General features: G+C 36.9%; 1 protein-coding gene across 2 annotated transcripts in view; it reads left to right on the top strand.

Annotated features, from left to right (window-relative positions):
• Positions 1-14,557, top strand: part of FAM193A (family with sequence similarity 193, member A) — a 49,373-nt gene that overhangs the window by 12,132 nt on the left and 22,684 nt on the right. For both annotated transcript variants that reach the window (XM_009581594.1, XM_009581602.1), the window contains 5 exons: positions 249-373; positions 4,839-4,983; positions 10,493-10,570; positions 12,178-12,290; positions 12,457-12,699. In XM_009581594.1, coding sequence (XP_009579889.1) covers positions 249-373; positions 4,839-4,983; positions 10,493-10,570; positions 12,178-12,290; positions 12,457-12,699 — 704 coding nt within the window. The remainder of the gene's footprint in view (positions 1-248; positions 374-4,838; positions 4,984-10,492; positions 10,571-12,177; positions 12,291-12,456; positions 12,700-14,557) is intronic.

The following is a 14,557-nucleotide window of genomic DNA, read 5'->3' as shown; positions in this document are numbered from 1 at the left end:
CATAGTCGGAGTTTTCTTTTTCTTTCTAATCCATGACAATTTGGAAAAACAAGGAATGAAGCTATGGTTATTTAAGTCATTAAAGAATTGCTTAAATTCTTAGTTTCTGGGTATTAAAACTGGGTAAGATCTGAACTGGATAATCCAGCCTGTAGGTTGGAAACTAGATTTAAAAAAAAATTCTTGTCTCGGACAGGAACTTCCCCTCCCCCAACCTTGGCTTATTTCTGGTTGTTTTCTCATTATAGGAAAATGAACATTTGAAGAAATTTCAGGTGACATGGGAATTGCACAATAAGCATCTGTTTGAAAATCTGGTATTTTCTGAGCCACTCCTGCAGAATAGCTTGCCAACATTGGTGTCACAGCTAAGGTAGAGTTTAACTTTTCTTTTGTAATTTAAAGGAGAAATCAAACCCCATGTTTGAAACCACAGTGTCTACAAAAAAAAAAAAATTTCACTGCTACTTCTACAGTTTAATAGGTAAAAATCCTTGTTGATCTGTCTTGGAAACAGTATTGTTGATTGAGCAGGCTGCTGTCATAACTTGCTTGTCAGAAGAATTATACCCTAATCTGCTTACTTGTATGGTACCTAGTAAAATGACAGCATCCTATGAAAATGCTGATCATATGACTGAATAGTACTGTTTTCAGTTGTCATCAGGCATTGCTACTGTCTTTACAGCTCTACAAGCGAATTAAAGCCTCAGTGCCTTCATGCTTTCCACACTGCACAAATAACTTAATTTGGAGCTTTAAGCAACCTTTTCACTGGAGAAAGCAAAAGAAACAAAATCCCTTGCTATGTACTTGTACGTCTGATGGCATATTGCATTTTCTGGGGCTTTAGAATGTGTATTTTATCAGGGTTGCTCTGCTTGTAATATATGTGCCTGCAGTGTGTTTGGTTTTTTTAGGGAAGAGGTATTAATTCACAGAAACTTTATTCTTTATCCTAAGTCTGAACATTTTTAAAGTACGTTCATGGATGGTTCGTGTTGACCTCAGAACCTTGTTTCTGGTGAAGAGACATTTATGCTCTGTATACGTGTGTTTTAGAGGTATTATCTTGGGTATTCTTCCATGCTACAAGAGCAGTTTAAGTCTGTCACAAGAGATGTTACTGGTGGTGAATAAAGAAATTTCTGACGAGTTCTCCTTTTGCTAGAAAGGAAAGCAAGAAATGGCAAGAAAGCTTAATTGTCACTGGGCTCAGTGAGAAGTCTAATAATAAGTCTATTCCCTCAGAATAACTGGTCTAATTGGTTTACATGAAATTGGGTTGGTACTGAAAGCCTTTTTTTTTTTTTTCTTCTTTCTCCCCTCCCTCCCTCCCCCCGCCCACTGCTGCCCCAGGCAGGTAATTCTGTTGCTATGTTCAACAGCATGTTGTTCAATCGCATATTCTCCCAGTGAGCTGTGTCTGACTTCCCAGTACCACTGTCACTGACACTGTATCCCTCAGTCATCTCCATGCTTTCTGACAAGGCTTCTGTGCATCTCTTACTCCAGCAATCCTGGGTATATCAAGACTGTTTATATTGCCTTCATCTGCAGAGATGAGAATGGTCTTAGTGAAGCTTATGGTCATTTCTTGACAAAAGCATTGGATTGTTTTCATTTACCTGTTGTTCTCAAGTGCTACTGCAATTAAAGTCTGAGCAACAGAAGGTGTTTCTCTGCAGAACTTCACTGTAGTGACAGCTACCTTCAAGGCTTAAATGTGATGAAGTCAGAATCTCTTCCTGCAGGAATTTCTTTTCCAGTACATTTGTGTTTGCTAGATAGCTTTAAGGGTGTTTCACATAAACTGTGGTTTTTGCCTAGATTGATTCACATGAGCCTTTTTGAAAGGAGAGGTTCAGCACAAGCTGTTTCATGGTTTCTAGTTTAAATAGTGTATGTCTTGTTTTTCTTTGATAAACATAGATTACTTCTGTTTTCATGGACTCCCAGGATTTTACTGCTGAGTTCTCTGTGTCTTCAAGTAAGACAATTAGGTAGCCTTTCCTGAGAAATTTTTCTGGAGGATGATCTGCCTTCTATTGGGAATTGATGGAGGAATGTTCCATCAGAGAGGCCTCACATGGAGAAGCAGAGATCAGCCTAGTCCCCTGATCATTTGGTCAGTAAATAATCATTTGCAGTAGAGGTTCTTTACCAAAGAGCATTGGCCTCACTGTTTTCTCTTCCTGAAGAAGAAATGTGAAATGGCGTTTCGGCATCTCAACTTCAGTCAGATTTTGGGTGCTCATCCTTTCTCTCATCCCTTCTTTAAATCACTAAATGTTTTGTGTATCTCTGGCTTTTTCAAAATATATAGTTAGTGTGCTGTGATTAGTTCCAAGGATGCTTATCAGATGTCAGACTAGAAAAGATGTTAATTTAGGGAGTGATTAAACATAGCAGTCTTGTGGGATGGAGGTTAGTAGCTGATACGAGATTAGCTGTGTCAGTATTTCACAGGACTGGTCATCTACTCAGGGTAAACTACCAGGGTCTTAGTGTGTTGTATCTTGTTCTGCTACCTAGTCAACACCTCTGGTTTGTTTAGGAGGCACTAAACTGTGCTGTAAGACCTATCCGTATGCTTATCAAGAGTTAATTAATCAGCAGGGCTTCTAGATCAGACACAGCATTTCATAAGGCTGTATTTTTCATAATCAGTATTTAAGGAAATCTAGTCCTTTCATAGGTGGGTGGCTAGTTGCTTCCTGATGAAGGTGTCTATGTGAAGGGTACTTTAAAGTCTAAAAAAATCTGTCTTGTGTTAAGATGCATTTGATTACATGCAGCCACTGACATGCCTCCTACATTCAATGGACTGCTTTATCAGGGTTTGGTAATGAAGTAACTAACTGATACTTGAGGCTTTTCTGTCCTTTTTGCTTTCCCTGTATGGGATGGGACAGTGTTCAGGGTATATGCACAGCTTCAGTTAAATGCTGTTGGCCAAAAAATTCCTGATCAAGATACACAGGCATACATTAGGATCTATGTCAACATGTATGCCTTGGAAGATTCAGTTACTGTAAATTAAGCAATTCTTGTTAAGTTTTATGTATGTGTGATGCCTTTTATTACCTTTTTTGCTGCAGTCCAGGAATATATTCCACCTCTGTTTACAGGGCTGAAATATTACCTAGACTGTGGCTTTATACTTGCCTTGGGAGTGTAAGTATATTACAGTAGCATGTTAACCTTTACTCAAGAGTCACAATAAAAATTGGAAATGTAAATGGTGTTGCATTGTTAATCTAAATTTTTAAAAATGAAGTTCTTTTGCTTCTAACTTGAGAGCGTATTTAAAAAAGATTTTGTGCACAACTAGTGTTTGAAAGAATAGTACTACTGAGCAGCAGTTATGAGAACAAATTCTTGACTTCTGTGCAGTAGGGATCAGAATTTCACGTAATTGCGTAATACCAGAAACACAGGCTTCAAGAAAAGTAGTAAATCGTGATCCACTAACAGGAATTGACAGTGTTTGCACTGATAGTGAGGAAGTGTTGTATCTTAAAGTCACCATATCCCTTTAAACTGCTTTTTGTTCTCTACCAAGCATGGACTTCCCAAGTTTTTAATGTGCAGAATTGCTTATGCACCCTTCTAAAGTGGGTGTGTTGCAGGTTCTGGGCAAAAACAACAAAAAAAAAATCAAACTTGAATTTATTGGCAAAATTATGCTAATAGCTGTAACTTAATGCTTACTGAGTTGTCTGTTTGCTCAGCTCTTCATTATGCTTAATTGCCACATTAAAATTAAGGGCTCATCTTTGCCAGATGATAGGCAGGACTATGTAGTTCTTAAGTTGGAGTTAGCATCCTGTTGCAATGGAAATCTGTAACAGACCTCCCTGAAATGCTGGAACTGGGCTTAAATGTCAAGTTTAGAGATGCTTGAATTTTGATTTTTGGTACCGGCTTTGACTTGCCACACAACCTCTGTGCCTAATTAACTATCAACCAGTTTCCTCTTAATTACGAAGTAGAAGAAATGTTGAAAAGCTTCAGTTTATTTGTGTCAATTTACAGGTCATTATAATTCAGTGTGCTTTAAACACACATTATCGAATAGAATTTTGTCTTTTTATTTGTTTCTGAAGTCAAGTTTTCAGGAGTTTGCTTATTTACTTAAGAATCATTGTGATGATGCGCTCTAATAGAGTTGGTTTTTTTTTTTTTTAAGGGATTTGCTGTACAAAAAGGTAGTAGTAGAAAGGAAGATAAATCTGTCTCCTCTTTCTGGGGCTCCTTATAGAGACAGTCATCAGTGAATGGCGTAACTACATTTTGAACTTGATGCTGCTTGAGTGATAGTAGATAAGTGCATGCAACCAAATTATTTCACTTGCCTCATTCTACAGCACTCTTCCCAGCTGGAACTCCAACTTGTCTAGTAATCTTTTTAGCATTGATCATGAGAGTTCTGATGAACAAGCTTCTGGCTTTATTTTTACTATATAGCTCTTCAGTAAATAGTCAACAAGTATATATTTAGCCCATAGAATTTGGAAGGATAAATATATCAAGCAAAAAAATTTGAATAAATACGGCTCAGTAGATTTGACATCTGGTTGCCCGTGGGAAAGAGGCTTTAGAAATGTTGCACTTCCCACATTCTTGCTATTGTTGGTTAGAGAACATTGGAACAAGCGGTTGGATATTTTTTGAAAAATGGCTAAAAATACTCAATTTTGGGATACAAGCAGCTATGTGGGCCTAGGGGTATCAATAACTGCACTTTAACAACGCTTTTTTGGCTGGCAGAACTTAAAAGCATGATTTTTTCAGTGAAATGTCTCTTCTATAACAAGTGCTATTTGAACTTTTAGGCTTGGAACAACACACGATTCCTGTAGTGAAGATATGTATAGTACCTTGCTACAAAGGTATCATCAGCTGGAACAGGAAATGGGTCAAGTTGCTGAAGCATGGCTTGAATGCCAGAAAAGAATAGATGATTATGTTGATGAACAGGTAAGAATCATGTAAACAGTCTCAAGACTGATTATGTAGGGAGCAGCCCATGCAAGGCTGTACCTACAGTGAAGAGTTTCTTTGGTATTTTTATCTAGAGCTTTGAAGCAACAAACTGTAACTTTTTTCATTGATGTCAATCTTTCAGAATAGAAAAGAACACTAACATACCAATACGTAATGGTGATTGTACAGAAACATCTTCAAATTCTTGAAGCAGATTGTTGTGCCATTGTTTAGAGATGGTCTTTCCACATTTTTGAATGACTTTAGCCTGTAAATTACTCATAGCACTGAGTAATAGTAATCTGAAACTTTCTTTTGTAGATGGCACTAGGAAAAGGAGAAAAAAAACACCAAACCCCACCCCACAAAACCCCCTAAGCTTCCAAAATAATAATTGCATTAAATGAAACTCAGAGGAAGAGATTGCTTTTAAAAACTATTGCATGTTGAATAGTGTAATGATAACCTTTGTACAACTGTCAAAATCAGAACCCAGTCTCACTGCATAAATATTTGAGACCTCTGAAGTTATCCTTTTTTAATTAAGTGTATGTTCTGACAGCTGATTCTTCTGAGTTTGTGCTACATTTCAGAAAATAACCAGGTTGTTGTGCTGACTCCTACATTGTCAAGAACTTAAATTTCAGAAAAATAGCTGTTTATTTTGCAAGTGGTTGTTTATACTCTCCCAAAATCGCTCATGTGATTTGTCTCATGTTCAAAGAACTCAGAATTTTTTTTAAACACTCAGGATAAGCCTTTGAATACTGTTTAGTTCAATCTTAAGTATACTAGAAGAAAGAATATGTCTTGAAAGAATTGAAGATACAGAATTTTATAGAACTTTTCTTGTATTTTGAGGTTTTATGAGCATTAGAAATATGGAAGTCCAATTTGAGATTTAATAATGCTATGTTGCTCCTATAGATAACAAACATACTTTACAAACATATTTTAAAGTCTTATAGTACACTGTAAATGTCCTTTAGAAGCTGTTCCCTGTGATGAAGATTTAAGTGAACTTTTACCATTAATCCCAGTACCTTCAAGATGGAGACAGGACATAAATAATTTTATTTTTAGACATTGTTCTATATTTGGGGTCTGCATCTGTGAGCTATCAGTTATTACGTTTTCTCTTGGTCTGGCTGCTTTTGTGCACGTAAATGATAGCAGCTCAGTAAAATTTCATCATCTTACATTTTGTGCTACTAGAAGTCATGGTGTCAGGGTGTTGTGGCTATCTGATACTGCCTCTCCAGTAAGAAAGGGACCCCAGTTCACTTCTCATCATTCACTTATTTTTCCAAAAGATGGCATTTCTGTAGAGTCGCATTCATATCAGGCTTCTGACTGGTTGATCTGCACCACCTAAAAATCAACTCTTAACTGATTTTTCTGTAGTTCTCTGTATCAAGTGACCATGCAGCTGCCACAAGTACTGCTCAGTGAAGCCTGTATCCTGACGCAAACAGAAACCCTTCTCCCATTTGGGGAAACTTAATATAATGACTTCTTATTTCCTAATGACCAAAAAAACCTGCAAGGGGAGTGTGTAGGGGAAACAATTCTAAAACTTAAACCATCAAATTTTAAAGGAGATACTGATACTTATATTGGTATTTATACGTAGAAGAAACATTTTCACAATCAGGTCTTAAACCCCGTGTTGGTGATAACCTGTGATTATACTCTCTTGATCAAAAATACATCATTCAGTATGACCATCTTACCTGAATTTGCAGTGATATTTTTGTCAACAAGGTAGAAATCAAAAAGCCTGGCTACTATGGAAACTGGATCTTAACAGTGAATACATGTTCATTATTTGCTGCCTCTTGGCTTAACAAAATTATGAGTTTTTATTGCTAGTGTATCAAAGGTTAGAACATGCAGACCACCACAGAGGAAAGCTTAAGAATGGTCCTCATTTATCTAGTGTGGAACTATACCCCAAAAAATCGGTATGTGGAACTATACCCAAAACTGTAGACAGGGCGTCAACAGAGGTAATTAACGGACCCTTTACTATGGTATGTTATGTTACTTGTTCTTGGGGAAAAAAAGCGAATAGCTTTTGCAAGCAATACAAATACTACTTTTTTTTTTTTTTAAAGACTGTGTAAGACAGCTGTGTCATGCTGTAACTTAACATGTAACTTAATACATTGCTATACCATGTGTGTATGCTGTCATAAAACTTAGAATAAAATAAAATAAATAAAATTTGTTCATATCAGCACCTGTATTCATGACCTGTTAAAATCTGATCTGTTAAAAACAGGATCTGGAGGTACAGATTACCTGGTAATCTGTAATTACAGGTACCTGTTTAGGGTATCTGGAATACAGGAGAATTTAAATGTATGCAGCCTGTACCTCCAGATCCTGTTTTTCTTACCAAATTTAGACTACATTTAATTCAGGAGGTCCTAAATATATCTGGATCATTCCCATAAGTAATGGCTAGATAGTCATATATACTTTGTATGAACGCGTTTCCTTTTTTTTACTGCTGGCTCCCACAGAAGAAAGGAATATAGGAATGCCTTTGCCCAGCTGTACAAGAGCCCAGGGAGAGCTCCTTACTTGTCTCTCCATATTTGTGTGTGGTTTTTTTTTTTTTTTTTACAGTCCTGATCAACTTAATAGAAAAAATAGTATTGTACGGGCATAATTGGTTTTTGTCTTTATGGCAGCTGTATAAATAATCAAAATACTCACTATTTTTGGGTGCTGAGAGTTTGTGGTAAGAGGAATTATTTTTATTATTTCTAGTGAAACAGGCTAGGAAAATAGATTAGGTTCACAGGTGGAATTTGATACAGAGTTTAAAATTTGGAAGCAACAAGCATTCTTGATGTATGTATGAACATCAGAGTTCTCACAGGTGATCTAGTGGTATGTGTCAGTTCTGACCACACTGCTGGTTTTGTTCCATGATTAAATCTATTTCAGAATGGAAAATACTTGTTCACCTACCTGTCTCACTTTAGCATGTCTTGTCTGATGGATCTCAAATACTTTTTAGCCTCAAATAAACAGGGAGGAAGGAAGAGGGTGGTAGTGGACCTCTCTTCTCCATTGGGCAGCACTGGTAGCATATTCATTGCAGATGTGCAAGAGTGAAGTGTAAATTTTTCCATCTGATGGCATTTGAATTTATCTCCCACTCCCTAGCAGAATTCTTGGGCATGAATCATGTGGTTTGTATTGCAGCTACTTTGCTCTACTGAATTAAATATTCATTGGTGAAGAGAAAGAGGGGAGACAAGTGATTTCCTATTATTTATGGAATTAATAACTTAAGATACTTGCAGATATGGGGTATTGGAAAGGCTGCGAAGTTGGAAGTAGGAAAACTTTGGCTTCAGACCCTGTTCCCATTAATACTCAAGAATACCAAGACTTAAACCATGCTATTTACTTTGACAGTTTTTTGGCAGGCTTGAGTAGGCAGCTCTCAGTTAATGTACTGGCTGTTTTAAACTTCATTCTTTGGCATTAAAGTCTTCTCTTATAATGTACAGTGAATGTAGGTGCCTGTCTTTGATGGTGAGGATTCAGCTAGGTGGCAGGGCACCTAAACCGGTGAGTATTGCTGTGTTTAAATATAGCTCAAGGGTGCTCAGAAGCTGAGAGTACAGCCAGGATGAAATCTCAGATGGTTTTGGCCACAGACTCTGCAGTACCTTTTAGTGTGTCTAAGAAATTGTACCAATGGTTCAGGAATATTTCATACATGCTATTTTTTTAAAAAACACACATGCACATGATAAATTCATTTTTTGGTATTAATATAACTTCGCTGAAGCAAGGGAAATCAAAATCCACAGTAGTAATTAGAATTATATACTGCTGATTGTTTCAGAAATTCATTAGGCAAAACTTTACCACTTAACACTGTTTCAAATCCCCAGCTTAGAATTTCATTTTCCCAAGTTGAATAATGATAATAGCAATAATACACTTAGGTTAATAGTAAGACTTCGAACTTTTGACCAAGTATGAATTTCTGGAGGCACGCTTTTGAAGAAAAAAAAAAGATTGCTAGTGGTATAACCTACTGGACTTCAGCTCACTAACATATCTCTATGAAGCAATTTGTTATATTCTATAAAGTGGTAGATTTTTTTTTTTATTAATCGGGCAAATGAAAAGAACTGTAAAAGATAACCTAGTGTTCTGGTTTCAGCTGGGATAGAGTTAATTTTCTTCCTAGTAGCTGGTATAGTGCTGTGTTTTGGATTTAGGATGTGAATAATGTTGATAACACACTGATGTTTTAGTTGTTGCTGAGCAGTGCTTCCATTAAGTCAGGGACTTTTCAGCTTCTCATACTGCCCTGCCAGCGAGGAGGCTGGAGGTGCACAAGAAGCTGGGAGGGGACACAGCCAGGACAGCTGACCCAAACTGACTAAAGGGATATTCCATACCATATGATGTCATGCTGAACAAAAAAAAAAGTTGGTCGGGGGGGCGCAGCCACTGCTCGGGAACCGGCTGGGCATTGGTCAGCAGGTGGTGAGCAATTGCATTGTGCGTCACTTGTTTTGCAAATTCTTCCCTGCCCCCCTCTCCTTTTCTGTCCTATTAAATTGTTTTTTTTTCTCAACCCACGATTTTTACCTTTTTTTTCTCTGATTCTTTTCCCCATCACACTGAGGGCGAGTGAGCAAACGGCTGTGTAGTGGGTGTTTAGCTGCTTGTCGGGTTAAACCACGACACCTAGATAGTTGTTTTTCCTCACTGATAAACTAGTCCTCTTAAAACTGTTGAGAGGTACAACTGGAGAAGCTTTGTTCTTGCATTTTGCTGTGTTAAAGTTCATGGAAGCTTTTGTGTTCTGTCAGAGTGAATTTATTTACTAAATCAGAAAAATATCATTTGTGTACAAAAAGTTATGGGCTTTATGTGCATTTATGGTGGTGTGATTCAGGGATGAGTAATTACAAAATATTTTTCCAGCCTTAGATAAATCATCAGCATGAAATACATTGAGGAATAAAAGTGGTAAATAGCGTTAGTCTAGGTCACTACTTAATTTTGTTTACTCTTCTAATTTTTTTGACTTTTTGATTCGGTGGTTAGTTCCACACGTGGTAGGTACATCAGAGTTTGCACTTGAGCCTGTGTTGAGGCCTTGCTGAAGGTCCTGTATCTCTAGATTTCAGTGGGTTTTAGTGGATCTGAGATGTTGAGGATTTAATGCCAATCACATTTTGTTGAAAATGCTATGAAAAAATTTAATGAAAAGAAATATTAACATAAGGAATAGCAGTGCAAAAGTCAGACTGAAAAATAGTGTAAATGAATATAAAATCTTATGTTTAAGTGACTCATCAGATGATTAGCAAATAGAATACACTTCATATTGACTAAATATGTAAGTACTTTCAAAATAGTATAGACAAGCTAGGTTTAATGAAACTGATAGACCAACTGACCACAGCGTAGCATTTCTGTGATTGAATCAATGAGTTCTCCTTAAATTCTGTTTTAGATGGCAATGAAAACAAAACAACGCATGCTAAAGGAAGACTGGGAATTTTTTAAACAGAGGCGTTATATTGAAGAGCAGGTAGGATTTTTTTTTTATACCATGCTAAGTTGTACTAATGCTTCATGTATATTTGTAAGATGCAAGCATATGAGTGTAGTATATTGTACTAGTTCTATATGATCTAATTCTGCAACTATGACAGGTATGAAATTTGGTCAACTAAAATACAGAAAACCAAGATCCAAGAAGAGTGTGTAATAGTATGTAATCTCAGTTACTACAAGGTGAAAGCATAAGTACCATAGTCTTAAAACTGAATACCAGTTGTTAAAATTCTTTATACAACAAAAGGGGAATTTTTGATGCCTTAGAATGGGATCCAAAACAGCCAATACACTGAGCATGGAGCTGCCTTAATGTACATGATAGGGAATATTGTGTTCAAGAGTTTAACAAATTCCCTTGTGTGTGAAGAGCTGGGGAGGGTGAACCATGGTAGCAGGGCAGATGATTGCATCTGTTTCGACTCTGGAGATGGCTTCTACATCTGTTTTGTGGGGAAAAGGCTGAGCAGATCTGCCTTTTTTAAGCTGTAGCCAGAGAGGGGACAGTAGAAGTTCCTACCTTATTATAAAACTATTTGCTGTTTAAGACACAAAACTTCTTCTGTAGCCTCAAAGTGTTGAAGTATGTGTTATGCTTTCCATAAGAGTGCAGTGTGACTTGGCTAGAGTCAAGATTGGATGGGAAACCTCTCTGTTCCTGTACCACTGTGCAGAAAGAAATGCTAGTCATGAGGCAGAGAAAGAGAGAGTATGACAGTACATTTTAATAAACTTAAACTTAAGCTTAAATTGGCAATGTCTCAAAGCAGTCATCAGTAAATACGTTTTCCTATAAGGAACATAAGCCTGTGTTAACCATGTCTTTAGAACATCTGGTATACAGGGCTCCTCAGAGGACTTGAGGAAGAATCCTCTTTTTCTTTGATCCTAATTGGGCTTAAATGAACTGTAAGCCCATGGCTGCTTAGGTAAGGATCAAGTCTGGGCATCTATAGAAATGGAAGCTTAGGCACATCCTTGTTTAACCTAAGGTTTGTAGGTATCTAATGAAATTAGGTGCTTTCAGGATTAGGCCTCTGCCAAGTGGAGGTTATTTGGATTGTATTTTTTCACTAATGCAGTCAAGTCCTGTTTTGGGCAGCTACTTCATTCCTTGAATCTATCCCATTGTGGCTACAGAATTAGTCCTAATTCTTTTTTGCAAGCTAAGGGTGAGTTTGCATTCTCTCTCCATTCGTCAGCAGCGTCCTTTTGTGCATACCATGAAACAAGACAAGAACTGCTCAAGTTCAGAGTGCATCAGCAGAAATACCATGCAAGATGCACATACAAATGAGTTGAGGACATGGACTCGGCTGCTTCACTATTTCATAGTAGAAACATACTTTCTTTGAAGAGTTTCAGTGCCAAATGTTTGTTGTTTGTAACTTTGAACTTCTTCCTTTTTTTACTCATGATCAAAACACCACCATCATGAAATTATTCTGAATTATTCTGCTTTTAAAATATTTTGCCCAAAGAACCCTTTTTGATTATGTAATTTGTTAATCATGATGTGCCATTGAATTGTTAATGGAAAATCTTGCACTACTAAAACACTGCCTTTATAATTTACTTCAGCTTAATAACAAGAAAGCACTAGCTGGGGAGAACAACTTCACAGACACAATGAGACACATGCTGTCGTCACGTTTGAGCATGCCTGACTGTCCCAACTGTAATTATAGAAGAAGGTGAGCTGATGTTTTTAATATGAAATCAAAATAAATCATTAATTTCTTGTTTGAGGAAAAAGGAAATACATTATTGGAACAAAGAGTGTGGTTACTTTTAAATTACTTTTAAATGAATGCTACTTAAACAAGGTCATAAAAATCTGTAACTTTAATTCTTGAACAGATGTACTTGTGATGACTGCAGCCTTTCACACATTTTAACGTGTGGCATCATGGATTCTCCTATAACGGATGATATTCACATTAACCAGTTACCTCTACAAATTGATTCTGCTCCGGATTATCTATCTGAGATCCGCCCCCCTAGTATGTCTTCAGCAAGTTCAGGATCAGGTTCCAGCTCACCTATTACAATTCAGCAACACCCCAGACTGATCCTCGCAGATAATGGTTCTGCACCAACTTTGTAAGTTCTTTTTTCTGTTTTAAAATTTTGTAGTGAATTGAGCTTTAGCAGGCAAGTTGCATTGGCTGACTATCATTATGTATGTAATGCTAGTTTTGCCTCAGAAAATTATTTAATAATGGTACTGTATTCAGCAGACAACAACTCCAGTGCTATACGTTGTGCAAACATGAATTAAAAAAAAAATCCTGTAAAGTTCTTAAAAATTTCTGAAGACGTTGATTTAACAGTATTGCTAGAAGTCTGTGTAGTATGTACTTTCTGCTTTGAGATTACAAGGACATCAGATTCTGATCTACTTTAGAGCGTCATTTTAAAATGTCACATTTTCTTAGACTGAGCAAGGGAACTGGTGATCTTTTCTTTGAGGGATGGTCATTTCACATGAATCAATTTAGTTCCAAAAAAGCCTTTATTAGGAGGCTTTTAGGATTGTTGAAGTTGTGTTAACTTGAGTCTTGCATCAAAAATTGTTGTCCCTGTCAGAAGTATCTGCCACCCTCTTTCCTTTATTCAGATCACAATGACCATCAGATTTGAGGCATTAGTCTAATGGTAGGCTTGTGCCTCTTCCATAATTCTGAAGGATTAAAACTGCTTGGTAGGCTGGCTTCTGTACATGGTTTGGGTACAGCTAACCAGCAGTCTCCTCTGTCATGTGAGATTCTAAAAGAATATTGGAAAAAAAACCCCAACTTCAGTACTGGTGGCAACACTAATGAAATACCTGTTGTCAGTACAGTCAAGGGAATTGGCATTAGCATTCTGTGTTAATATGGTGTGATAAACGAGGATAGTGCAGATGTGTGGGATGTTTCTGATGAATATCCATCCCTTCACTAAGTTCAATTCCCTTAAATGTTTACCTTTGCGTCTACTACCATCAATGGTTTAATCTTCCATAACAGCACTTCAGTTTCTGAACCCATTTGGGGAGTACTTGAAAACAGATTATGTGGCAGTATGTTTAGCTACATATTCTTAGATGTGTGGTTTACAATTTCTGTAAACTCTCATTAGTTTTAGTGCTGAAATGTCCAGAATTGTTCAATTTGTCTCTTCAGAAGCTAGTTCAGTTGAATCCAGGTGTTATTTACTGTAAGAAGCCTATTTTTAGGAAATACCATTGCTCCTTGGGGAAGGGCTGTTTTATGTCTCATAATATCTGCTGTGTTTTATTTCCTCATTGCACATTTGAAATATGCCTAATGGTGCCATCATGTAATTAAATTTTGGTGCAGTATCTCATGGAATGCAAAAAGATAAAGTGCATGGTTTAAGAGCTCTTTTAAGCATTCTGGATTGCTGTAGAAACATGAACTAACCAATCTTTGCAACACTTCCCTGGAGCGGGTAATTAAACATTCATATTCTTTTACTAGCTGTCTGTATGGAAAAAATTTCCATTAAGTATTTCAGAGAAGATTTTGAAAAGCACGTAGATCTGGGGTTGTCTAGGAACTAATTGCTATTGAGAAATTTGAGTTACTGTGATGTGTTCAGTGCTCCCTACTTACTATTACTGGTTTGATATTTAATGTATGGAAAAACTTGAATTCTGCTTTTTTCCACTTCACACTTTCCGTGAAGGAAATCATTGGCAATCAAGGCTTTTTTCATCAAATTAAAGGTCATCCATATCCTGTCATTATTAATTTGATAGATTCTTGGTCAGAAAACAGTGGTGGAAAAATAGTTTGTGCAGAAATAGCAGAGAATCTTATTTTCGATCCAGTCTGTCGTTCAGGCATGCAACTACTATACTCAGTAGGATTATACAGCAAGTTGCTTGATTTTACTTGCTTGAAGAAATAGGTTCAGTTAAACAACTTGGACGACAATCCTTTGACTCCTAATT

The sequence above is a fragment of the Fulmarus glacialis genome, unplaced genomic scaffold, assembly GCF_000690835.1.
Source record: "Fulmarus glacialis isolate BGI_N327 unplaced genomic scaffold, ASM69083v1 scaffold2660, whole genome shotgun sequence".
NCBI lineage: Eukaryota > Metazoa > Chordata > Aves > Procellariiformes > Procellariidae > Fulmarus > Fulmarus glacialis.
The sequence above is the reverse complement of the archived record's forward strand: the minus strand, read 5'-3'. Positions and strand labels throughout refer to the sequence as shown.